General features: G+C 37.6%; 2 protein-coding genes across 9 annotated transcripts in view; both read left to right on the top strand.

Annotated features, from left to right (window-relative positions):
• The first annotated feature begins 423 nt into the window (after positions 1-423).
• Positions 424-8493, top strand: LOC134678525 (uncharacterized). Its single transcript, XM_063537100.1, has 2 exons — positions 424-3409; positions 3490-8493. The coding sequence occupies exon 2, from the start codon at positions 3547-3549 to the stop codon at positions 7660-7662; it is 4116 nt and encodes a 1371-aa protein (XP_063393170.1). The 5' UTR covers positions 424-3409; positions 3490-3546; the 3' UTR covers positions 7663-8493.
• A 2233-nt stretch (positions 8494-10726) lies between these two features.
• LOC134678549 (bromodomain-containing protein 3-like) overlaps positions 10727-24832 on the top strand; it is a 36413-nt gene continuing 22307 nt past the window's right edge. For 4 of the 8 annotated variants that reach the window (XM_063537140.1, XM_063537139.1, XM_063537138.1 and 1 more), the window contains exons 1-9: positions 10727-11191; positions 20968-21024; positions 21111-21263; positions 21366-21422; positions 21546-21716; positions 21797-21991; positions 22075-22347; positions 22767-22865; positions 23483-23632. In XM_063537140.1, coding sequence (XP_063393210.1) covers positions 21219-21263; positions 21366-21422; positions 21546-21716; positions 21797-21991; positions 22075-22347; positions 22767-22865; positions 23483-23632 — 990 coding nt within the window. In that variant the 5' untranslated portion in view covers positions 10727-11191; positions 20968-21024; positions 21111-21218. Of the gene's footprint in view, positions 11192-19800; positions 19923-20967; positions 21025-21110; positions 21264-21361; positions 21423-21545; positions 21717-21796; positions 21992-22074; positions 22348-22766; positions 22866-23482; positions 23633-24832 lie in introns of all 8 variants that reach the window. The other 4 variants (XM_063537137.1, XM_063537141.1, XM_063537143.1 and 1 more) reach the window with 4 other exon arrangements.

Below are 24832 nucleotides of genomic sequence, written 5' to 3'. Positions count from 1 at the left end.
AGCGCGCACCACGATTTTTTGTCGCGCGATAATTTAGTCGCAGAAATGTAACGTATGGGTTTATATGGCGGTGCGCGCATATGCGACAAAAAAATCGCAGCGATTTTAAAATTGTGATTTGTCACATTTTTCCGCGACAGCGCGCGACGCGATTGTCGCAAAGTGAATTGCAGCATATGAAGCTGTATGGCCCCGCGCGCACTGCGATAATAAAATCGCAGCCGGGACCTCAGTCGGCATTTCGCTCTCCAAGCGTCAACATATCGGAACCTGCTTCTCCAATGGAGTTACAAGATGAGACGGTAGATGTTGACCGTTTAATTATAGAAATAGAAGGAGATCACCTTTGTGGTATAAATACTCAGTCATACAGCGATTGCATTTTGTTTCACGACAAGCGACTGGTGTCGCGATGATGCGCGATACGGACCAATAATACAGGTAACTGTCATTCGCTTTTTACATCCTGGTAACACTGAGCTGAAAAAGAAATAGTTGAATATCAAGTCGTAACGGCGGCGCGAGAAGAATAAGTGAGGAAAAGAAAAGGTAATACTTATAGGAGAGGCAAGGAGACCTGATGGAAACAGGTGCAGACTGCTTATGGTATGAGCAGTGTACAGAGCCAGCTACTCTTGGTGAGTTTCCCTTTTAATAGTCATTATCGCTGGTGTGACGGTAATGTTGAGATGGCAAGCTTTCATAAGACTTATGTACAGTTTAGTTCCTGGCCTAAAGTATCTGGCCAGAGGCATCATGTATAGGGCTGTCAGGCAGCTGGCGTCAAGCTTAGCGTAAGGCCCGAAGCCATGACTGAGAGTAATGAGAGGGTAACCTATAGAGGAGCATGGTGTGTCTATGGAGGAAGAGGCGAGCTATTTGGGGATGGTTGGAGGCCCGTCAGGGAACAAGAGGTTCCCGCCACCATGCTCATAGTATGTATGGGTCTTGCCAGGCCGAGGCAGAGTGTCAGGCAAGACCAAGAGAGGTTACCCGAGGAGGACTGAGAGAGTACATGTCCTCCGTCACCAGAGTGTGTATCTGGTTATCAGTAAGAGAGAGAGAAATGATGCAATGGTTGTAGTAGAGACTAATAAGATAATAATTAATAGGCAAGCTTGCTTTCTCGGGTTACTATCATACTATAATTATTGTGTGTTCTTATGTCGCTATAAATATGTATATGAATATTACATTTGATATTAAATCTATTAGCTCCGCGACATAATTTGGTGGAGTTGCTAAAGAATTGAAATCCATCACAAGCAGATGAAAGAAAAGAGCTGAAGTCTGTGCGGGGTGGAGGAGTTGTGGGGTGTATGGGGCCCAATGCATTCCGCAGCTCTTCTATTTCTGAACAGGCTCTAATGATTAATTATTTATTGACAAGCCGAAATGTATATAGATACATTTTTTTTTTTCGGTTGGGTAGTCTCTCTGTAGAGTATTGTGAGAGCATGAGATTGGTAACCATTGCATATGGAATTAGAGTCCAGAATTTTGTTGCATGAACAGTGCAACTACTGAAGCCGAATATTGGCATGGTTATTATATTATGGCATTAAAAGTAATTTACTGTTTATACCTGAAATAAACATTCAACCTCTATTTATTTATTTCGCATTTAAATTTATTCCGGTCTTTATCGATTTAATTGATTTATGTGCGTCATCGATTCATTCGATTTATGTACTCAACATGATTAAGATGTTGAGAGACGAAAATATAGCCGTCGCTGTAGTCAGAGTGAGACAGCGATATGTTTTAAGTTGTTACGTTCGGGAATCGATTTTATTCGATTGTTCATTTGAACGAATATTTTTATAAGTTAACATTTTTTATGAATACTATGTATACTTAATAAAGAATTTAAACGATATTGTGGTTTTATTAGCGTGTTTTTGTTTTATTATTATTATGTTTTGCATCTACGTTAATTATTTAATAAGTTGGTTTTGGTCCGATGACAATTCCGTCTGTGGCCAAAAACCTAGATGCCACTGTGCGTATTGAAGTGGTTGCGAAAAAGAATAAAAAGTTTGTCTTGTCTTGTCGTGTTTGGAAAATATTTAGCAAGTGCATAATGGCGTGAGATTTGTGTTTTTATAAGTTATTCATTTAAAAGAAAGTGAATGCTGAAGAGGATACGACTGTTGAGGTAGCAAGATGGAAGAAATTCTTTCTACAGCGTTGCGCTCCCGCGTAGAAAGACTGAAAGAAACTGTAAAAATAACGGTAGATTTACTGAACAAAGTCGAAACAGGAGTAGGAGTACAACAACAAGAATTAGTTGTAAATAAGATCGATCTAAAGAGTAAATTAACTCAATTTCAAATCCAATTGGACAAATACATAAATCACGTGACGAACCCACAGAAAGAATTTTATCAAGAATGTGACGAACTACAAATTCAAGCAGAGGACGCTTTAACGAAGATGGAAATAGTGCTCAAAATTTATTCCGAAGAGAACAACACCCAAAATAAAACTAAACTACCTAAATTAGACTTGATTAAATTCAATGGCGACATTTTGAAATGGAACTCGTTTTGGGACAGATTCGTGGCCAACGTAGAGAATAAAAATATAGCGGACGTGGAGAAGTTATCATATTTAGTAGGTTCTTTAGAGGGTCCGGCACTCCAAGCAATTGAAGGCTTGGAGACGACTAACCAGAATTATGAGGTCGCAACTTTAATTCTTAAAAATAGGTTTGGGAAGAAAAATAACGTAATAGATGCTCACAACAAAGCCTTATTAAATCTGGAACGAGCCCAATCTACTACTGAGTGCCGAAAAATATTAAATAACATAGATACTCACCTACGGGTATTATCTGCATACGGAGAAAACACCGAAGCAAGCTATTTGCGAGGGATTATATTAGATAAGTTTCCAGAAACGGTATTGTATCAGGTTAAAATTTTAATTTCGGAAGAAGAAAGTACAGACAACATAAAGAAAGCACTAGATAAGGTCATAACGGCCATGGAAAGAATAAATATACAAACACCACAAACGTTACAAACATCAACGTCCGGATCTACATCAACAGCTGCTTCAACGTCTGGATCTATACCAACAGCTGATTCAACGTCAGGATCTACATCAACCCTACTTAAAGTTACAAGAGAAAGACCAGCAAAACGCAAGAGGCTGTTTGACAGAACTAACACATTTAAGTCTAAACGGCCAAAAATTTCATGCATTTTCTGTGGCAAAGCAGGACATTACAATGATGATTGTAATGAATATAAAACAATCAAAGAAAGGATAAGTAGACTGCAACAAAGGTGCTTCTTATGTTTCAAGAATGGCCATAGAGCCTCTAAATGCTTCAGTAAAAGGAAGTGTCATCACTGTAATAAATTACACAACAGAGCTTTGTGCCCGCAGAAAACTATGAAAGGTAAAATAGATATAGAACCTGTTCCTATGGTAGAAACAACATCAGTTAATGTATGTAACCGTGTGTGCAATTTTTTACAGACTGCAGTAACACAGATAGCAAGCCAGCACAACAAACACCTGACATGTAGATTACTTATGGATTGTGGGAGTATGAGGTCATATATCTCAGACAAATTGGCAAAAGACCTTGAAATCAAAAAGAACAATGAAGTTGATTTAATTGTCTATACATTTGGATCTAATAAACCTTACACAATTAAAAGTTCATCAGCGGAGGTAACTGTTCTAACAAAGAGACAAATTGAGAAGAAAATAAAAGTAAATATTGTACCACATATAACAGATCACGTCCCAGTTGCCAAAATTAATCATCCTAAAATAGATATAAGTGCGGACGATGAATCGGTCGGTCAAAGAGTTGACTTGTTGATCGGTAACGACATGTATTTTTCGTTCCTCAGAAAAGACCTTATAAAAATAAAAGAAGACTTATATCTGATCGACTCAGATTTTGGTTGGCTGACTGGAGGCTTCGACAGGGCTTTCAATAATAAAAATGAAGATGTGTTGTCAGTCGTGACATATTGTAGTTGTCATGATTCTAACTGTCCATATTTCTCCGAGCCAGATCTTCCCCTCCGTAATATTGATGTTAAGTTCTTATGGGCGCTTGAGAGTATTGGCATCACGGACTCACCGAAGACAACAAAGGAAGAAGAAGCAGTTCACCATTTTAACGAAAATGTCAAGTACCAAGAAGGAAGATATCAAGTTAAGTGGCCGTGGATACAATATCCTCCGGAATTGCCCACAAATTACGGACTCGCGCTTGGAAGGTTGAAAAGCTTAATAAAACGTTCTGATGAAGAAACTCTCGACAACTATAAAGAAATCCTAAAAGAACAGTTAGAAGCTAAGGTGATTGAGATAGTCCAGCCTTCACCTTTTCACGAACTGACACATCCAGTTCATTTCTTGCCTCATCATATTGTAAATCAAAAGGGAAAGAGAGGGCGTATAGTGTATGACGCGTCATCAAAAATTAAGAATGAAAAAAGCCTTAATGAATGTCTGTATGGTGGCCCATCTATGTTGGAAGATCTTACGGGACTAATCTTCAATTTCAGAACAGGAAAGATAGGCATAACAGCTGATGTGGAACGAGCTTTCCTCCAAGTGGGACTTCAAACAGAAGATAGAGACGTTACCAGATTTCTTTGGGTGAAAGATCCCTCGAAGGAAGTAACAGAAGACAATATAGTACAGTATCGTTTTTGTCGTGTCCCATTTGGAATTATATCCAGTCCTTTTTTATTGACAGCGACCATCAGACATCATATTTCAAAGACAGAAAATTCCCTACTATCAAAAATAGCAGACAGATGTTATGTGGATAATTTGGTAACGTCAGCTGGTTCCAACAAGGAAGCTCTACAACTGTACAAGGATACAAACCGCGTATTCCAGGAACTAGGTATGAATATTAGAGACTGGATGTCTAATGACAAAGACTTTATTGAGCAAATTCCTTTAACTCAGAGAGAAAAACGGACAGATAAGATGAAGATTCTCGGCTTATTATGGAATATAAAGAATGACACCCTACAACTCAATATAGATCCAGAAGTTTTTATCACTGAGTCAAGAGGAATCACGAAGAAAGGAGTGCTCAAAGTATTAGCACGTTTATATGACCCCTGTGGTTTTGCATCACCTTTAATACTTCCTGGAAAGTTATTATTCCAGGAACTCTGCAAAAGAAAACTGAAATGGGAAGATACACTGCCTGATGATATGCAGACGTTATGGGAAAACATAGTTAAAAACCTAGCTGCTATAAAAGACATAGAAGTTCAAAGATACGTCGGAGATACATGCGAACAAACAGGAAAGATCATACGATATGAACTACATGGTTTTACAGATGCGTCTATGAATTCATATGCAGCGATTGTATATTTGAGACTTATAGGCGAAGACAAAACAGCAGTCACTTTCCTGATGTCTAAGACGAGGATCACACCAATAGAAGACAAAAATGATTTGAAAATCCCAAGACTTGAGTTGTTATCCTTCTTGATTGGTAGCAGGTTAATGAAATATATACATGATCATATAGATATAAAACTTTCAAGGTTGTATCTATGGTCTGACAGCCAAGTTGTCTTGGCATGGATGAAGACAAGCAAATTACTGCCTCCATTTGTAGCAAGACGCGTTAATGAAATAAAACAAACCAGCCATACCCTGGGTATAGAACTACGATATGTGGATACAAAAAATAACCCGGCAGATATAGCAACTAGACCAGAATTATGGCAAAAGAAACAAGAGTTATGGTTTTATGGACCAAAATTCCTTACCAAACATGAAAATCATTGGCCTAATGACACACAAACTAATAAAGAGCTTTGCTTGGTTGGGAGGGCTCTAGAGATAGTTGATGGTCCAGAGATGACTTCGAAGGGTTATGAAAGTGAAGAATTAGCCCTCACAACAGAAGAGCAAGGACTCGTCGAGGAATTGAATGAGGAACCTTCAAATATTGATAATACACCTGGAAATGATATCACTACAGACAACATTAAGAGGATTCAGAAAGAATACCTTCCAAACGAAGTCATGGGAAAAAGAACTAATCTGTCGTTAGATTTAGGAATATTCCGCGACGTAGATGGAGTATTGAGGAGCAAAGGACGTTTTGGGAAAGCAAATTTGCCATATGATAAGAAGTATCCAATAGTGATCCCAAAACAATCCCCTTTGGCAACCCAGATTATTAAAAGGACACATGAAGAAAATTATCATGTAGGTGTGCCCCACACCTTGAGTATTATAAGAGAAAAATATTGGATTCCCCAGGGACGTGCTCAAGTTCAGAAAGTTATTAGAAGGTGCCCACAATGCGTGAAGTATGGTGGAGGCCCTTTTCAGTTACCACCAGCACCGGAGCTACCAAGTGCAAGAGTAAATTATAGCTCACCTTTCCATTTTACCGGCTTAGACTATCTAGGACCTGTCCTAGTAGATACAGATAAAGGAAAAGAAAAAAGGTGGATATGTCTATTAACATGTTTAGCAGTACGAGCTTTGCATCTAGAATTAGTTAAAGACTTATCAGCGAAGGAGTGCTTACTAGCCATTAGGAGATTCACAGCTATTAGGGGCATACCGGACACCATAATCTCTGATAACGCACTCCAATTCAAACTGACCAGTGAAGTCCTGTCGTCAGAGTACTGTATGAATAAAGGTATTAAATGGAAATTTATAGCTCAGCTGGCACCTTGGCAGGGAGGCTTTTATGAACGACTAGTAGCCTTAGTTAAGCACTGCTTGAAACGCACGTTGGACAAACATCTGTTGACTGAGAACCAGATGACAACGGTCCTTAAAGAGGTGGAATCGGTGCTTAACACTAGACCGTTGACTGCAGTAGGTGCAGAGCCAGAAGAAGTACTGAAGCCAGCCGACTTCTTGACCCTTGGACAGTGCTTAGATTTAAACACAGATTTACAGACAAATCAACAACTGACAAATACAAAGGTTGACCTAGTGCAAAGTTGGAGAAGAGGTCAAATGATTCTTGAAGAATATAAAAGAATGTTTATTAACCAATATCTGCCAAGTCTTAGAGAGAGATCCTTCCACACACACAAACAACCAAGAATTAAATCTAAAAAGGTACCTGAAATAGGAGATATAGTTCAAATCAGAGATGACTCCAAGAATAGGACAAATTGGAAAGTGGGAAAAATTGTCTCTCTGATTAAGGGCCAAGATGGTGTTGTAAGAGTTGCTAGAGTCAAAGTTAATGATACGGAATTCACACGATCTCTTGGCCACCTGTACCCGTTAGAAGTAGACGATGTTGAAGAAACATGTATACCAAATAAAGAACTGCCTGAAATGATCAATCAGGAAGAAAATAGAGTAGTAAGAGTGGAAGATACTTTAGACGACAGTAATGTTGATGAAATGCCTCAAGTGCCTGTAACGGACACAAGTAGCCCGGATATACCTCCGGATCAGATAATTGATAACAATAATCCAGAGACCGTTCCTAGTGATGAATCATTATCATTACAAGAAAATCCACTGACTCCTGTAGAAGAAACTTGCCCTACTCCGACAGACTTTGTTGAAGGTTCAGTAATCGAAAGTCCTGGTAGAAATGAGAAGAGAGACGCTGCCATTAAAGCCAGAGAGAAGATAGCGGAATGGACGCGTCACCTGTTAACCGTCTTGTAACATTTTCTTTGCCGTGGCGAGTGTCGCGATGATGCGCGATACGGACCAATAATACAGGTAACTGTCATTCGCTTTTTACATCCTGGTAACACTGAGCTGAAAAAGAAATAGTTGAATATCAAGTCGTAACGGCGGCGCGAGAAGAATAAGTGAGGAAAAGAAAAGGTAATACTTATAGGAGAGGCAAGGAGACCTGATGGAAACAGGTGCAGACTGCTTATGGTATGAGCAGTGTACAGAGCCAGCTACTCTTGGTGAGTTTCCCTTTTAATAGTCATTATCGCTGGTGTGACGGTAATGTTGAGATGGCAAGCTTTCATAAGACTTATGTACAGTTTAGTTCCTGGCCTAAAGTATCTGGCCAGAGGCATCATGTATAGGGCTGTCAGGCAGCTGGCGTCAAGCTTAGCGTAAGGCCCGAAGCCATGACTGAGAGTAATGAGAGGGTAACCTATAGAGGAGCATGGTGTGTCTATGGAGGAAGAGGCGAGCTATTTGGGGATGGTTGGAGGCCCGTCAGGGAACAAGAGGTTCCCGCCACCATGCTCATAGTATGTATGGGTCTTGCCAGGCCGAGGCAGAGTGTCAGGCAAGACCAAGAGAGGTTACCCGAGGAGGACTGAGAGAGTACATGTCCTCCGTCACCAGAGTGTGTATCTGGTTATCAGTAAGAGAGAGAGAAATGATGCAATGGTTGTAGTAGAGACTAATAAGATAATAATTAATAGGCAAGCTTGCTTTCTCGGGTTACTATCATACTATAATTATTGTGTGTTCTTATGTCGCTATAAATATGTATATGAATATTACATTTGATATTAAATCTATTAGCTCCGCGACAACTGGTACGACATCCATGTCGAGAATGAACAAATCGTCGACTTTTTCATCGCAGTGCGCGCACTGAATTTTCTGCGATAAATTACAGCGCGATTCTAAAATCGTGTCGCAAAAATTAAAATCGTGGTGCGCGCTTGGCGTTAATGTCGAATTACATACAAAATACAGATAAAAAAACACACACAAAAAAAATCTATAATATTTAGAGGTGTAAATGTCTCTAGGTGTCAGAACTATAAGATTATATAGTTTATCAAGTTATCCTTAGAGATGTATAAGGTTTCCAAGAGTCAATATCCTGTATAATTAATACATTCATTAAAAGAAAAGAAACATACGAGAACAGAATGAGGCGTCTCACTGTAATTAATTAATAAAAGGTACTAAGTATAATAGCTCGTGTTAGCTTAACAGACCAGTGGCCTATTTTATAAAGCTACAAGTTACAATTTACAAGCGGAAGTCTCGTTCTAACACATAGGGTTAGAAAGAGACTTCCGCTTGTAAATTGTAACTTGTAGCTTTATAAAATAGGCCACAGGCCGCGTAGCCAAAATGCCAATCGCTTACGCTCCGTAGCGATCGAAACGCAACTGTCACTGTCGCGCTAATATGGAAGAGTGATAGAGAGACATAATGCTTTTCGTTGTCGAAGCGATAGCGATTGTAACCTTGGCTAGGCCGGCAGTCTCCACAAACAGCACCCGTTCACGAGTATGACGCGTATCTCAGCCATCGCCTCCCTCAACCTTCATTCGGGAAAGTGGCGACCCGATCAACAACGCCACCGTAAGCAAAGACTTTTAAGCGAGCATGACATAATGTGTATTTATTGTGTATGTGTGACACATGTGTATTTATTCACACAATGGATGGCGGTGGCGCTTTTTATTAAGCGTTGTTGGATTTTCGACTTTAAGCCTTGGTCGTTAAATCGAATTTAGAGTGCGGACAGATACAAGCGCTTTTTTAACGCGCGTTGAGAAAGCTGTCGTGCGAATGGGGGCTTAGCGGCGGCGGCGGCGTAAGTGCTAGGTAATTTCGTCATTACCTATAACGAAATCGTCTATATTCCAAAAAGTCGGCCAAGTTACTGTTTATTAAATAAAACGCACCTATATTCTTGCTCAAATACTAAACGTTTGGTTTTTTAAAATAAAAAATGCTAAAAATGTAATGTTTGACGTTTTTTTTAGTACCAAATTTTGATATCCGCATCCGCATCCGCATCCGCGGATGTGATGCTTTAAATATCCGCATCCGTATCCGCATCCGCAGATGTCAAATATCTGCATCCGCAACGTCCCTGATTGTGCCATTCGAACGCGCGTTGAAAAAGTTCTCGTGGGAATGGGGGCTTACGCCAAGCGCGCACCACGATTTTAATTTTTGCGACACGATTTTAGAATCGCGCTGTAATTTATCGCAGAAAATTCAGTGCGCGCACTGCGATGAAAAAGTCGACGATTTGTTCATTCTCGACATGGATGTCGTACCAGTCGCTTGTCGTGAAACAATATGCAATCGCTGTATGACTGAGTATTTATACCACAAAGGTGATCTCCTTCTATTTCTATAATTAAACGGTCAACATCTAGCGTCTCATCTTGTAACTCCATTGGAGAAGCAGGTTCCGATATGTTGACGCTTGGAGAGCGAAATGCCGACTGAGGTCCCGGCTGCGATTTTATTATCGCAGTGCGCGCGGGGCCATACAGCTTCATATGCTGCAATTCACTTTGCGACAATCGCGTCGCGCGCTGTCGCGGAAAAATGTAACAAATCACAATTTTAAAATCGCTGCGATTTTTTTGTCGCATATGCGCGCACCGCCATATAAACCCATACGTTACATTTCTGCGACTAAATTATCGCGCGACAAAAAATCGTGGTGCGCGCTTGGCTTTACCCCGGCTACACACGTTAACCTATAAATCGTAGCGATTAAACGGTGCAGTCCGATTTGCGCAGTTTTATCTACCGTGTGTATGACAAATCGTTGTCGATTATCGTAACGATTTGTCATACACACGGTAGATAAAACTGCGCATATCGGACTGCACAGTTTAATCGCTACGATTTATAGTTACGTGTGTGGCCGGCATTAGTGGAAATTCAAACTCCACCGATCAATAAACTTGGAATGTTGCCCACGCTATAGAACCTGTGTAATAGACTATAGAGTTAAGCGTATGTTTATGGTAAACTATTGTCTGTGGTTTCAGTCTCCGTCGGAGTCTTCGCGTTCAAACTGTCCTACTAGTCTTGTGTGAAATAAATCTCACAATAGCTATGATAGCATTTGTCATCAGTACATGAAATAATGAAATACATGCGTTTTTCCCATATTTCTATGACGATTTTACAATATTTTCTTTTCCAGAGCTAATTATGTGCCATATGAAGTTTATGACTAAAGACGCTCGTCACTCTTGTTTGGCCGCCATGTCTGATATTCTTCTGAAGCTTAGCTTATTGAGTTCGTGTTGTGCTATATCTTGTTGGGAATAAAAGACAGTGAATTTCGTTGTGATTAAGCAGCAGATATATAGGAATATCGTAAAACTATATACTCGGAATGTGTGTGGAGTGTGTCTGGAATTAGAGCAAATCGATATAATTTGCTTTTGCAGAAGTCTTCAACATCGTATTTTTAGTTCATCCGCCATATTGGCGTTAATATCTCTTCGTAAGTCTTTTTTGATAATTTTTTAGCTTTATTCCTAGAATAGAATTGTAATATTATGCTAAATCTGTTTACCTATTGTTGGGACTTTCTCACACATAAATGTAGAGTGCATGGTGCAGGTATTAAGCATTATTTCGTAATTTTATCCATGGCCTCTTTCGAGGAAATTTCACCCGTTTTTACACAAGCTTGAAGAAATTTGTGGAGCATCATAACAGACTCTTTCTATTTGCCGTTTTACGTTATTTAATTTGAGAATGTTAAGCTTTATTTAATTCGTTGTTAAATGCTAATAGAATGTTAAACGATTATTAGTACTTACATTCTTTCCATATCTACTAATTTGCTCTATTTTCGAACAAATTACCAATCATAAAGCTCGAATTTGGTTAATTACGTTATAATTTTGTGAACTCTGTAATAAGTTTGTTGTTTTTCCGTTATGTTTTGTCTGCAATCAATTTGGTTCAGCCATTTAAAAAGTGGGCTGAAGAATGTTCTAGATCCTCTCTCTATGCATTTATTCTTGTTTCAAGTCATATTACGAGGTTGCTTTGCTAAATATCTCAGTTACTGAAGATGTGACACAAAACTCTTTGTGGTCATTTTATTCTAACTTGGGACACTGCTTTCCCCCAAGCCAAGCCTATGGTCCATTCTGTTCTTGTCTGTATGAAAGTAGCTTAGAAGGAAATTATTACAGCGCTTTAATGTTAGGTTAGGTTAGGATGTGTGGTGTGGATTTTGTAGTATAACTCAGTAGCAGCATGGCTTAATATGCATGATGTGTGATAGTCAAGTTACTAAAATTTTCACACATGCCATGTCGCAAAAATAACCACTTAAATATATCTTCATCTTTGATACATCTCATGTTGGTAGGAGATATTGTATTATACTTTTCGCGGGTTTGTTTTTTGAATCAATGAAAATGGCGGTAAAATATTGGATATTTAGAATTGAGACTGTAATTATTATAATGCTTTAACATAACAATCACTCAATTTTTATACACTAATAAGGAGGCACTTGGCCAAAGGAACTAAATTCTAAAAGACATTTTGCTAAATTATAGTTTTTAATAACCTCCCGACAAGTACATCTTTGAAATGAAAACGGACAAGATGCATTCTTCAAATGTTTCCTTGTAACAGACAACTTAAGGATATTTTAGATATTACTGGCCAATGACATTCAGGTTAATAGATGTTGAAGCCCCATTTAGATGGTTCTAGAACTTGTATGCAATTTTGGTTACATTGTGGTATTTGGTTGAATGACTGAATTCATTATACTCTGTACTTAGCAATGTATCCAATATTGCATGCAAGTTCTTGAACCATTTAAATGGGGCTTACACTTTTTAGGAATTTTAGGATAGTGTGATTTAACTGATTTAACCCCATTCTCTTATTAAAACCCTACACTAAGCTTTTGCTACCCTTATAAATTATTCCATTCCATTGTATAATATAATTTAGAGTCGGAACAAGCTAACTCTGCAGCGACTTTGATAGCACAGACTGTGCAAGTGTTATTATAAATGTCGAACTTCAATGACTTTATGACGATTAATTTAATACTTGCACAGCCTGTGCTATCAAAATCGCTGCAGAGTAAGTTTGGTCTGACTCTACTTACATACAATATGGCTTTCCATCAAAGTAGGGTCCTCATGCTTTAAGTTCAATAAGGACCATTCTGTCAGAATTTCAGATAGAAAGGTCCTTATTGCAATTTAAGCATGAAGCTTCTGTGAGGAAAGCCATACACTATAACTAATTTTCTTGGAATGAAATGAGAACTCAAAGACTTTAACGATGTATTTTATTTTCATGCTCTTTGGCTGTTTTCGATCTTATCTTGATCTCTACCCTTTACCAGGCCCCGAAGAACAAGCATGTTTTAATAATACTTTATAGTTGGCCAAGCAGATCCTGTCAGTAGAAAAAGGCGGCAAATTTAAAAAATGTAGGCGGAAATGGATATCGTCTCATAGAAAATTTGAATTTCGCGCCTTTTTCTATTGACAAGATTTGCTTGACCATCAATATGTAGATTTTTACCATATTGAATGTCTTGAACAAAATGTATTTACAAAAGTTAGATAGGTTCCTGCACAGTAGAAAAAAAAATGGGATACCGTAATCCCATGGCTGTCTCAGTAATGAACTGACATTATTCAATCTAGTGTGGTTATATTATTTAGCAGGTAAAAAAGGGTGCTATGCCACCCACATAATATATTGTTTACCATAATCAGTTTTAAACTCTAAATATCCTAAGACGGCAAGTCTTTACAGGGAGCTTTTAAAACTACACAAATTCCTTGGTCATAGGTTGAACACAATAACAATTTTCATTATGATACAACAAAAAATTAACTATGGGCAGAACAGAATAGATTCCTCATAGTCAAAATCTAACTAGGCAATGGGATAGTGCCATCCCACAATCTCATTCTGGGTTATAAAAATAAATAAATGTTTAGCAAAGTACATATCAGATTAGATAAACTTACAACACTTAAAATCTACTAAATATCTAAATTTTGTGTGGCCTAAGGTAGAAGTACTAGTGCTCGACGCTGCACTAGTTTTCGACATGGGCACTTTATGTCAAACTGACAAGGATTAAATTTGAATACAGTCTTCGCCTCAAAAATCTTCGCCATTCAAATTTAACCTATACTACTTTGACATAAAGTCAAAGCCCATGTCAAATACTAGTGCAGCGTCGAGCACTAATACTTCTACCTTATCTGCTTTTATTTCTAAAATTAAATAAATTGGTTTTCGTCATAAACCTCCGAAATTACTGGACTTGTGAATTCAAATAACTGCCAAAGAAACATTATTGGATTTCAAAGTGTGTTGTGAATGAAGATCATAAAATAATATTTTCAAGAATTGATATACTGTTTTGTAGGAGATTTGGAGCTAAAACGAGACTATGGTATAGGATATACTATTCTGGGTGGTCATCATCCTTTGCCTGGTAAAGAGTTAAAACAGTAAATAATTAAAGATAACCCTTGGTACAGTCAACAACAGAGCTATGAATACAGGCAAAGTGTCAAAAATATGTACACAGTACTTTATTGCCTGTACATTAAGGTCGTGTATACATATTTTTGGCACTTTGCCTGTATTCATAGCTCTGTTGTTGACTGTACCATTTGACATCATGCTACAATTCAAGTAGTCCTATTTTATTAATCAATCAATTACATATTTCTATTATGCTCTAGGAGTATCTAGGAGCTGTCAATAATTAATGTAACCTTTAAACATTTACTTTAAATGTTTTACTTAGGGGCAAATTTTGTTTAACCCTCATGCTTTGAAACCCTCAACGCTCAAGATTCCATTTTTCGAACCACTTGCTACACTCATGGTTCAATTTTGGGATCCTTCGCTTGCTCGGCTATCAATATTAGCATGAGCGGTTAAACAATAAGTTTGCCCCCTTGTAAAACAAATAAATATTACCACTTCAAATGTAATAATAATATTAGGTACACTCTGTTAAAAACAATTGACTGATAATTTCATCAAAACTAATAGGCTTCTTCCCTGTAGAAAAATAAAACTATATCACCTCATTCATGAAATTAAATTTGCCAAAATACACTAAAAACATAACAGCCAAGTGCGTGTCGAACCACGCATAATAGAGGGCTACATAAAGTACATATACAAAAAAACACGCACAGGGCGTAATATCACGCCACTTACCGTCTTTTAAATAAGAACAAAAGTTTTAAAAAATCTAAGGGCTCAATCGATTATGTTTTAACCTACATATTAATGTTCTTTCAACACTGAGAGAAAAGGACAACAGAAACACACTTAGAATTACAAAAATAAACTTAATCCGGGGACAAGGAGAGTTAAGTAATAGGAACAAGTTGACTTTTGTAATTTCTCGTAGTTCTTGCAATTTCTATTATCTGTTTGTTGAAATTATATTTGGGATTACTGAGCTGTTTGTAGAAATAAATAAACTTTACAGAAATAGTGAAACATCCATAATTATTACTAAAACTTCATTTTTTCCCCCAGTACAGAACTGTTTTTTAATTCCTGGTGATGATTTTTCTCTCAGTTAATGATTTATAATCGGCAAAAACGTATATTATAGAGGAAGTAGATGTGTTATGATGTCACAGGTCAGATTTCTCATACTTACCTTATGACTAATTATTTAGCTTTATCATACAGTGTTATTTGACTGTTTAGGTTAGGACAATCCTAATTCTAAGCCTAACTCTTCTTTTTGTATCACAGATATTTTAATAACAGTTTAATTACATACTTTACCTAGTTTTTTTAGCATAAGTGACGTGTCTTTTTATTGAAAAACGAATAATGTAAAACATGGAAGATATTTCGAATAGGTAGTTTAGTAGTAGTTACCTCACATTAACTGTAAGGTACAAAATATGAAGTAAGTTTACCACTCAATATTTTTTCTTTTATGAGCCCTTACAGAAATAAAAAAAAATCACGACTTTACTAACAAACCAAAGAACTAACTACCGTTACACCGTGTTTTTTTTAAACTCCGTTTATTTCAAAGGTGCATACCTGAGGTTGAATTATGTAACTTTCCTTAAAATTAAAATTATTGAAAATTAGACATGCCATTTAGTTTCCTTAAATGTACCTGCTTAAATACCCTGTAGTTAGAGTTAGAACAAGAAAAGTCCGCAACGATTTTGATAGCACATGCAGTGCAAGTGTTATTTTAAACGTCAAACTTCTATAAATTATGACATAAAAAGAACACTTGCACTGCATGTGCTATCGAAATCACTATCTAAAATTAAACCAACAACGTTAGTTCCCGATTCGTCGGATTCCTCTTTCGACGGATTTTCTTTAAAACGTCATAATTCACAATCCGAGTAATATGAGAGAATCCGAGGAAACAAGAATCCGACGAATCGGGAACTAACCAACTTGTGCTAGCATCACTCACTAGTCACTACACCTTATAAAACAAAGTCCCCCGCCGGGTCTGTCTGTGTGTTTGTTCGCTATAGACTTAACTACTGAATGTATTTTCATGCGGTTCTACCCTATCAATAGAGCGATTCTTGAGGAAGGTTTAGGTGTAATTTGTTAACCTGTGCGAAGCCGGTGTGGGTCGCTAGTTTATTCAATAATACATGTTTTGGCTTTCTAAAACATGTATTTAGACGCTATACCTTTCTGCTTTCGTATCCAGATTCATAAAAAATATATATGAGAAGGCATAAGTAGATGCAATCAAATAAAAGTAATTTAAAATCGTAAGTATCTGATCGTCAACTCAAACGTCATTAGTGAATACTATGTCTTTCTGACGGTCTAGCATGAGTTGCGTTCTCGCGCGCGTCTATACATCAAGCGCGACTTCAAGTATGGACTCGCGCGTGAGAACACAACTTACACTTGATACCTAGGAGTTGGCGACAATGCAATGTAGCTTTGGATACTTCATATGCTATTATCACACTTATGCGGGTCCGCACGCCGCTTCAGTGTGTAAACGAGACCGCGCTATGTACGTATAATAGCGGTTTCCCGCTCTCACACCGAAACGACGTGAGGTGCATCCAATGAGAAGACGGCTATAGAGACCGAAAATTAATATTGCAATAATATAGAAAACAACTCTACTTCAATGTTTTGGGCTTATGCCTCTTGTTAGAATGGTCTAGATGAGTAGGCGCCGAGATTTTAAACTTGCAAGTACGCCGCGGACTAATAAACATTGGGGGAACCCCTGCTCTAGGTAGTAGCTGACGTCTATGAGGTTGGCGCCACTGTCGCAACGGAACTGTCGATAAGGTGCATTATTGATTGACCTCACCCCCACCGGTGTTTTATCAACTATAGTCGGCGTAAGTTAACAAGTAAATTTTTATGTACTGACCCCTTATAGTTCGTTTTTAGGGTTCCGTACCCAAAGGGTAAAACGGGACCCTATTACTAAGACTTCGCTGTCCGTCCGTCCGTCCGTCCGTCCGTCTGTCACCAGGCTGTATCTCACGAACTGTGATAGCTAGACAGTTGAAATTTTCACAGATGATGTATTTCTGATGCCGCTATAACAACAAATACTAAAAACAGAATAAAATAAAGATTTAAATGGGGCTCCCATACAACAAACGTGATTTTTGACCTAAGTTAAGCAACGTCGGGAGTGGTCAGTACTTGGATGGGTGACCGTTTTTTATTTGCTTTTTTTTTTTGCATTGTGGTACGGAACCCTTCGTGCGCGAGTCCGACTCGCACTTGCCCGGTTTTTTTAGCATACTAGCTAACTAGTTAACTGCGACCAAAGAGTGCCAAAACCGATTTTTATCGTCATGATGTTAACTTACAAAAAGTAAAGTTTTGTGTTTTGTATTAGACTTACGAAATAATTCTACTGCCTAAAACCTGCCTAAAACGTAGCGTTTTCAAAAGTGTATTTTTAAGTTGTTGTCTAAACAGTTTCTATTAGTACATACTAGTAAAGTATGGAAATCATACGATTTATTAGGTTGAGTTGCCACTTGATCATTCGGAAAATGATAGGAATTTCGTGCTAGGTATATCGACTTTAGGTATTCCGTGCATTAGGTATATCGACATTAGGCATTTCGTTCAGGAAGTATATCAACTTTAGGTATTTAGTTCGATAGGTTTAACAGTTTCAGGTATTTCGTTCATTAGGCAAATCAACTTTAGGTATATCAGCTTTAGGTGTTTCGGTCATTAGGTATATCAGCTATAGGTGCGTTAGGTGAAACGTGCATTCGGTATATCGGCTTTAGGTGAAACGTGCATTAGGTGTTTCGTCCATTACGTTATTTGAGCTTAGGTATTGTAAACTTAGGTCAGTCAATTTTTAGGTAAAATGATCGATAGGTAGGTAATTTATAAATAGGTGAATCAATCGCAGGTGATTCAACATAGGTACTTAAGACGAAACAGGAGCTGAGTTACATTTTAGGTAAATATACCCGTCTCGCTAACGGAAGCGGCTCCTAAAACTAGTGCGATAAGGACAAGGCGGAAAATCCTGCGTATAAATCTCAAAAATCGAGGTTTCGTACTCGACTGTTTCCTCCTCCAAAACTTAACCAATCGTAACCAAATTTAGAAATTTAAATGATTATGAAATTTCGGGGGCCGGCCGCGAAGCGTTCTAATCCGGCCCGCCGAAAGCGTTCCAAGCAGCGGGCCGCGGGAGCCAGGATCTAGGTGTTCAGCCCTACCATCTACAACATTCGCGCGCGAAAGTTTCTGAGAGAGGCAGATAGGTTCATTGTCGGTACGTTTTATGATAACGTGCCGATGTTAACGTATCTGTAGGGTTACTAGTGTTTATTCCACGCACTTCTATCTTTTAGGGACAGAAACAGAATTTTATGATAGGGACTGGTCTTATCAGCTGGATTTACGAATTTGTTTATGTCAATACATGTTTGGGGCATTTTCTTTATTTTTTCGTTACACAGGTATCTAGTCTGGTTTACTGTTATATAATAATCATGTTATTATTTATTACTTCTGGTTAAATTCGCTCGTAGTTAAGTCTATATGAATGAAGATTTGAAGTATGGCTTCACAACATTTTCTTATGACTTATGACCTATAAAACATGTTTAGATTAGAAGGTTCTTAAAGCATGGGTAGTGAGTTCAACCAATGGATTACTCATACTTTCGATCTCTTTGTCTTGCATTGCTTGCTTGAAAGGGCTGGTAGTTAAAACTTAGGTAAAGCCCCTCTGTGTTTGTGTACAGTTAATGAATATAAAAGTAATAGGTAATTGACTTGACAGTGATAACTATTTATGTTTAATCTTCTTGAAATTTTAAATTAACAGGATTATTAGAACTAAACTCCTTAGCTAATTAAGGAAAATTAGACATTTTCTATCTAAATATTCAACACATTATTATTGGTTGTCAATAAATGTATTTTTGTAATTGTGTCTTCATACATACCTATTATTGACAACACATAAGACTTGATACATACAAGGTGTAACAAAAATAGGGATCCGTTTAAAGGCATACACATTTGGTATCATTTTCTAATTAGGAAAGTAGAAGATAATTTTTTTTTTGGTTATTGTATTGAGGATTAGCAGACTTGGACGAATTTTCCATAGAAAAAAACTTTCGCGGCAAAAAATTTTTCTTTCTATCTTTACCTAATCAAAACACGATACCGAATATAAAAACGGATCCCCACTATTTTTGTTGCACACCACTTATGATTGTCATTTAGTAAACAAAGAGTCAGGGACAGTCCAGGAACACTTGCGACTCAACTTGTTCTAATTAATGAAGAAAGCTCAATGTATAGTTTTTATTGGCTCTTATTAGTATTTCCTTTTAATTTGAGGTAAATTTCACTTAAACTCTCGCTCTTGTTTCTTTCTGACTACTACTTTGTCTGACACTAGTTACAATTCATTCATTCAAGTGTGAATTAATTTTACAAGTACATATTTAAAAATATTCCCTCTATCTGGAAAATATCCAGATGTCTAGCGTGAATACACTAAATGAAATCAACAGCATTTGAAGTACTGCTTTACTTAAGTTTTAAGTTTTTTAATAGGTAATGTCTAAGCAATGAACCAGAAAAGAAATCACTTTGATCACTAAGATGTCAAGAAAATGGAGTATAAAATATGGAAAATACATTTCCAGATCGAGCTGACACCATTTAAATATACTACTGTTAAGTATCTTCTCTTATTGGCGTCCTATATATGAGACACTTGGTAGTGTTTTAGACCATGGTAGTACTACTAGGAAATGGGGCTAGCGAAAGTGCCAGTACAACTCTTATAGCTGTAACACACTACTGCACCGCACTGTGACGTGGTGGGGTGGGGTGCGGTAGTGTGTTACGGCTATTATAACAAACAATAAGACTTTTACATCTCTTGCTAGTAAGCAATAAGTAATAGTTTGAAGATGTTTAAAGTTAAATTATGAATTTATCCTTTTTATATTAAACTAATATACACATAAACATATCCTAAGATAACCGGTAATAACTCTAATTTATGAACATTTGCATGCAATATTCTGCCAATGTCATCTAAAATGTAATGTCCCATTTATGCATTTTGATGATTCAAAATAATTATGTATGTTAATTAATAAGCTTAGTTATGGCTGAATTAAAACAATTATGCTTATGCATATTTTTGTATTAACTCATTCCCTGATCTCCATGCAAACAAAATTGACTTCAGAAGTTCAATATTTGATACATGAATTCCTAGGTTTTTCAGTTTTTAGTTTTGGGAATCTTGTCACGTTCAGGTACAATGTTTGAGGAAATGAGTTGAACTGGCCTTAGTTAACCCTTATACCATTAGACGTTCTTTTCTAGTCATTCGATTTCGAACCGTAATTCTTATTTTAGAGATGCGTTTTTATTTTACAAGTATGTTAGCAAGTATGATGCCGCTATGGACTTAAGGGTTAAGTGGTCTAAGAATATGATCACAAGGCTTGTTAACCCTTTCATAGTTTCAATGCCAAGGAAGCTTAAGTTGTCGAATGTTAAGAATGATAATAGTTGTCATGTAATGATGTTAATGTAACCATGTACTCAAGTGATCAGTATTTTATTTTTACTATCTTGTAGAAAACCAGTGAAAGGGTTAATAAATTGTAAAGGCGGCTTCTTTAAAAATCATTATTGTTTTATTGAAATCTTAAGCCTTTCCATAAAACGCAAAAATTAATTATTAACTGTTTATTGTTACAGATTTGGAGAAATCTTAGTCTTGGAGGAACATCAGCAGGCACTCCTGTTTTGTGCCAGGTACGAGTAATATTGATTTGGTTACTTGTAAAAATGATTACTTTCGAATTTTAATATTACATGTTGTATTAATGGTTTGTTTTCAGGTATGATTTAATTTTATTGATTAATGGGATGACCTGCCCCCTGGTGCTGTAGCACCACATTTAATTTATTTTGATAGAATGGTTTTACGTTACTGGAGGAAATAGCTAATGCCTCTAAGTCAGAGATTGGAGGAGCCTCTAGTTGCAATTGAGGTGAGAGTTTTTGTTGTTGGTGCATATAAATTAATTCAACCATATTATAACATGTAAACTCTTAATATAAAGATTTACAGCAATTGTAATTTTGGCAGGTAGATAGCAGATTCCAGCACAATGCAGCAGGCTGTAGATCCACTGGCGACGACGAGCACTGTAAGAATAATCTTTAATATACTTACACTTTTTTGATATATGAAGAATATATTATAAATAGTTTGATGATATGAATAAAAATTTTAATAGCACAGATGTAATAACTTGGTAACATTGTTGCAGCCGACTGCGGAACCAATCAATGGCGCTCCGCCTGACGAGCCTGCGCGCAGGCAGGGACGGATAACTAACCAACTACAATTCCTGCAGAAAAATGTTATGAAGGCAGTATGGAAACATCAATTTGCCTGGCCTTTTCATCAGCCGGTGGATGCCAAGGAATTAAACCTGCCGGTAAGCCCATGAGATTTTCATATTCTACATGCTTTTGTAAATGTTAACGAGAATACATATTTAACATCCTCCATTTTCAGGATTACCACAAAATCATAAAGAAGCCTATGGACTTGGGCACCATCAAAAAACGGCTCGAGTCAAATTATTACTATTCTGCTCAAGAATGTATCCAAGACTTCAATACCATGTTCACCAACTGCTATGTCTACAACAAACCTGGCGAGGATGTGGTGGTCATGGCGCAAACTCTAGAGAAACTTTTTCTGAATCGAGTAAGCTATAATACTATCTGTGTTAATTGATAGGATAGATATTCGCCATAGACGACGTGTTAACGATTATTATTGTTATACAGATAGCTCAAATGGATAAAGAGGAAAAGGAAATAGAAGTACCATCGAAAGGTGGGAAAGGCGGCGTGAAGAAGCGAACGACCGGTGGGAGCAGCGGCGGCAGTGCGAGCGCGAGCGGCGGCGGCGGCGGGGCGCGCGGGGCCGCCGTGAAGACCATGCCGGCGCCGCCGCACCCCGCGCTCGTGGGCTCCACCAACACCACCACCACGCCCGCGCTCACGCTCGCCACGCCCTCCGTCACGCCGCCCGCCACGCACACCGGCCTCCCGCAACAGGTGCGTCTCTATAGCGATACAACAATATTGTACTCTCTTGATTTTACTCTGATATTGACTACATCCATTATTAAATCGGACGATTACTGAGATTCTATCTATCTATATCATTTAGTTTGCCCATTTCCGCACATACTATATGCTACCTCCAATTCGGCCAAATCCGCCCAAGAGTTCCTGTCTTGGAACCAGTTGTGACCCTTGTGTCACCTTAAGTCGATCACCCATCTTTATTCTGCTAGGCGACCTCTGCCCCTCTGATCTTCCCTGGGTCTCCACTCTAAGGTTTTTCTGGTCCATCTTTGGGCATCCATACGTGTGAGACAGCCTGTCTCTTGCATTTGCTGTCTAAATATTGCTCTTACATACCTTGGCAAGGCCCCTGAAACATGTTTAATAATGACAACTCTTACATTCAGGTGGCCACTCAACAGTCAAGTTTCCACGTAGCGCAGGCTGCTGCCACGCCCGTTTCGACCATATCGTCGGTTGCCCTCTCGCAGACTCAACCGGCTAAGGTATGTGTTATATTACATTTTAAATGGAATTCATTTTATTTCAAAATAAAGGGTCACTAGACATTGTACCTTTTGTAGCAATTTCGGTCAAACGTACTTGTATTTCAACTGGAATTGGATGTACAAATACTTATAGCGCAACAATGCTGCACCGGAATTGCTACAAATATTACGATATCTGATTGTGTAGGGTATTTGACTGTATTTACAATAAAATATTTTTCACCATACATGAATTAAAGCACCAGAAGATTAATAGAAAAACTTTGAGTGCAGTTATTTTAGCAGACTGGTAGAGAATGCTTTTGGCATTAAGTCCGCCTTTTGTACGATAAGTTTTCTTTTGTGCAATAAAGTTTAAATAAATTTTTAGATATAATTTATATTTTAAATCCCGTATATAAAAATAAATTTATTTGTGACGTCACATGCTAGTGTCTCTATAGTAGAGCAAAATAGTTTTGACAGTTTGAATGAATAATCTCTGAGACTTGTAGTCAAATACCCTATCATATATTAACATCCATGTGAAAATCAGTCACGAATAGAAATACTGTCGAAAAATTTATGTTGCTAAAATTTATTTTATTTTCATATATATAAACTGACTTCATCAGGTTAAAAAAGGCGTTAAGAGAAAGGCTGACACCACTACACCTATGGGCAGTTCCTTTGAAGGAGGATACACTACACCTACCATAGAACAGCAAAGTGGTGCTAAACCTGCCAAAATATCCACCAGAAGAGAGAGTGGACGCCAGAAAAAGGTACCTACATGTTTATTAAAAACCTACAAACACCCTAAGGTGGCAGAATAATGTGGCTTTTAAATTAATGTGTCATGCATGTAGACATTTCGTTTATAACCCCAGCGGAGCTAGCACAACTGACCGCACGACTCCTTGTCAGGTGAGACATACTACCATCCTGTACTATTTTGCGTAGTACGAGAGGGCGGAGGTGAAGTGCGACACGGCAGTCAGTTGTACTAGCGCCGCATATTTGTTAATTGGACGTTTCCAAATCTCGTCTATTTCTAATTGATGTATATGTACCTATATTATTTCTTGTTTATACTTGACAGTCCCGCATAATTATCCTAAGGTGGCTTCGTGAGATATAGACGAGAAATGGACTACTCTGCAAAAACGGAAGTTGTGATAGTCATTGTATGTAGCTTATTTAAGGATCATGCATGTGATTTATTTACATTTACAACCTACTGCTGTGCGATGTGGAATTGAATAACCTGTTTAAAGATTGTTTTGTATGCTATTATTTACGTAATCACAACATATTACTTTGAACTACATTTGACTTTGACATTGCTAAGCGAAATAGATTTGCATAATGTTTAGGTACATATTTTTTTATACATTGTGAAATGCAGTTTAAATGACTGTTAATTCGGATAACACCTTATTAAATGTTGAAAATTAATTTTTCATTTGGGAAATCAGATCAAAATGTAATGAGCTGCCATGCGGTTAATTTGAACCCTATTTTGATTTCAATACAATAAAGTGTGCTATGCTAATTTTAGTAAAACTGCGAATTTATTTTACTTGTATACCAATTAAAACAAATCCAAAACCTAGAATATATTCCCTGAGAATATATTTAAAAATATATGAATTTACCTGTATTAATATGCATAAATTTGCATTTTTATTTACCATATATCTGACCCTACGAAAATAATAGTTTCTTGCGATGCATTATTTATTACACTAAAATTTGTTTATTGGCAAACCAGACGCCCAAAATCTTATACTGAAAGTAATATATTGGGTCGCATTGATGTATACGCGCAGTTTCTCGCTTGGCGTTAATCGATGTGGCAACTTCACAATACTTAGCGGTTTATAGGCATCCTATGCAGAAGCGAACTACATATTGCACGCAGCCTTATTTGTCCGCCCGCACAAAGATCTGCGCTACGCTTTGACTTTAACCTAGCCTAAACT

The sequence above is a fragment of the Cydia fagiglandana genome, chromosome Z, assembly GCF_963556715.1.
Source record: "Cydia fagiglandana chromosome Z, ilCydFagi1.1, whole genome shotgun sequence".
NCBI lineage: Eukaryota > Metazoa > Arthropoda > Insecta > Lepidoptera > Tortricidae > Cydia > Cydia fagiglandana.
Note: the sequence above shows the minus strand (reverse complement) of the source record. Positions and strands in the feature narration are given on the sequence as shown.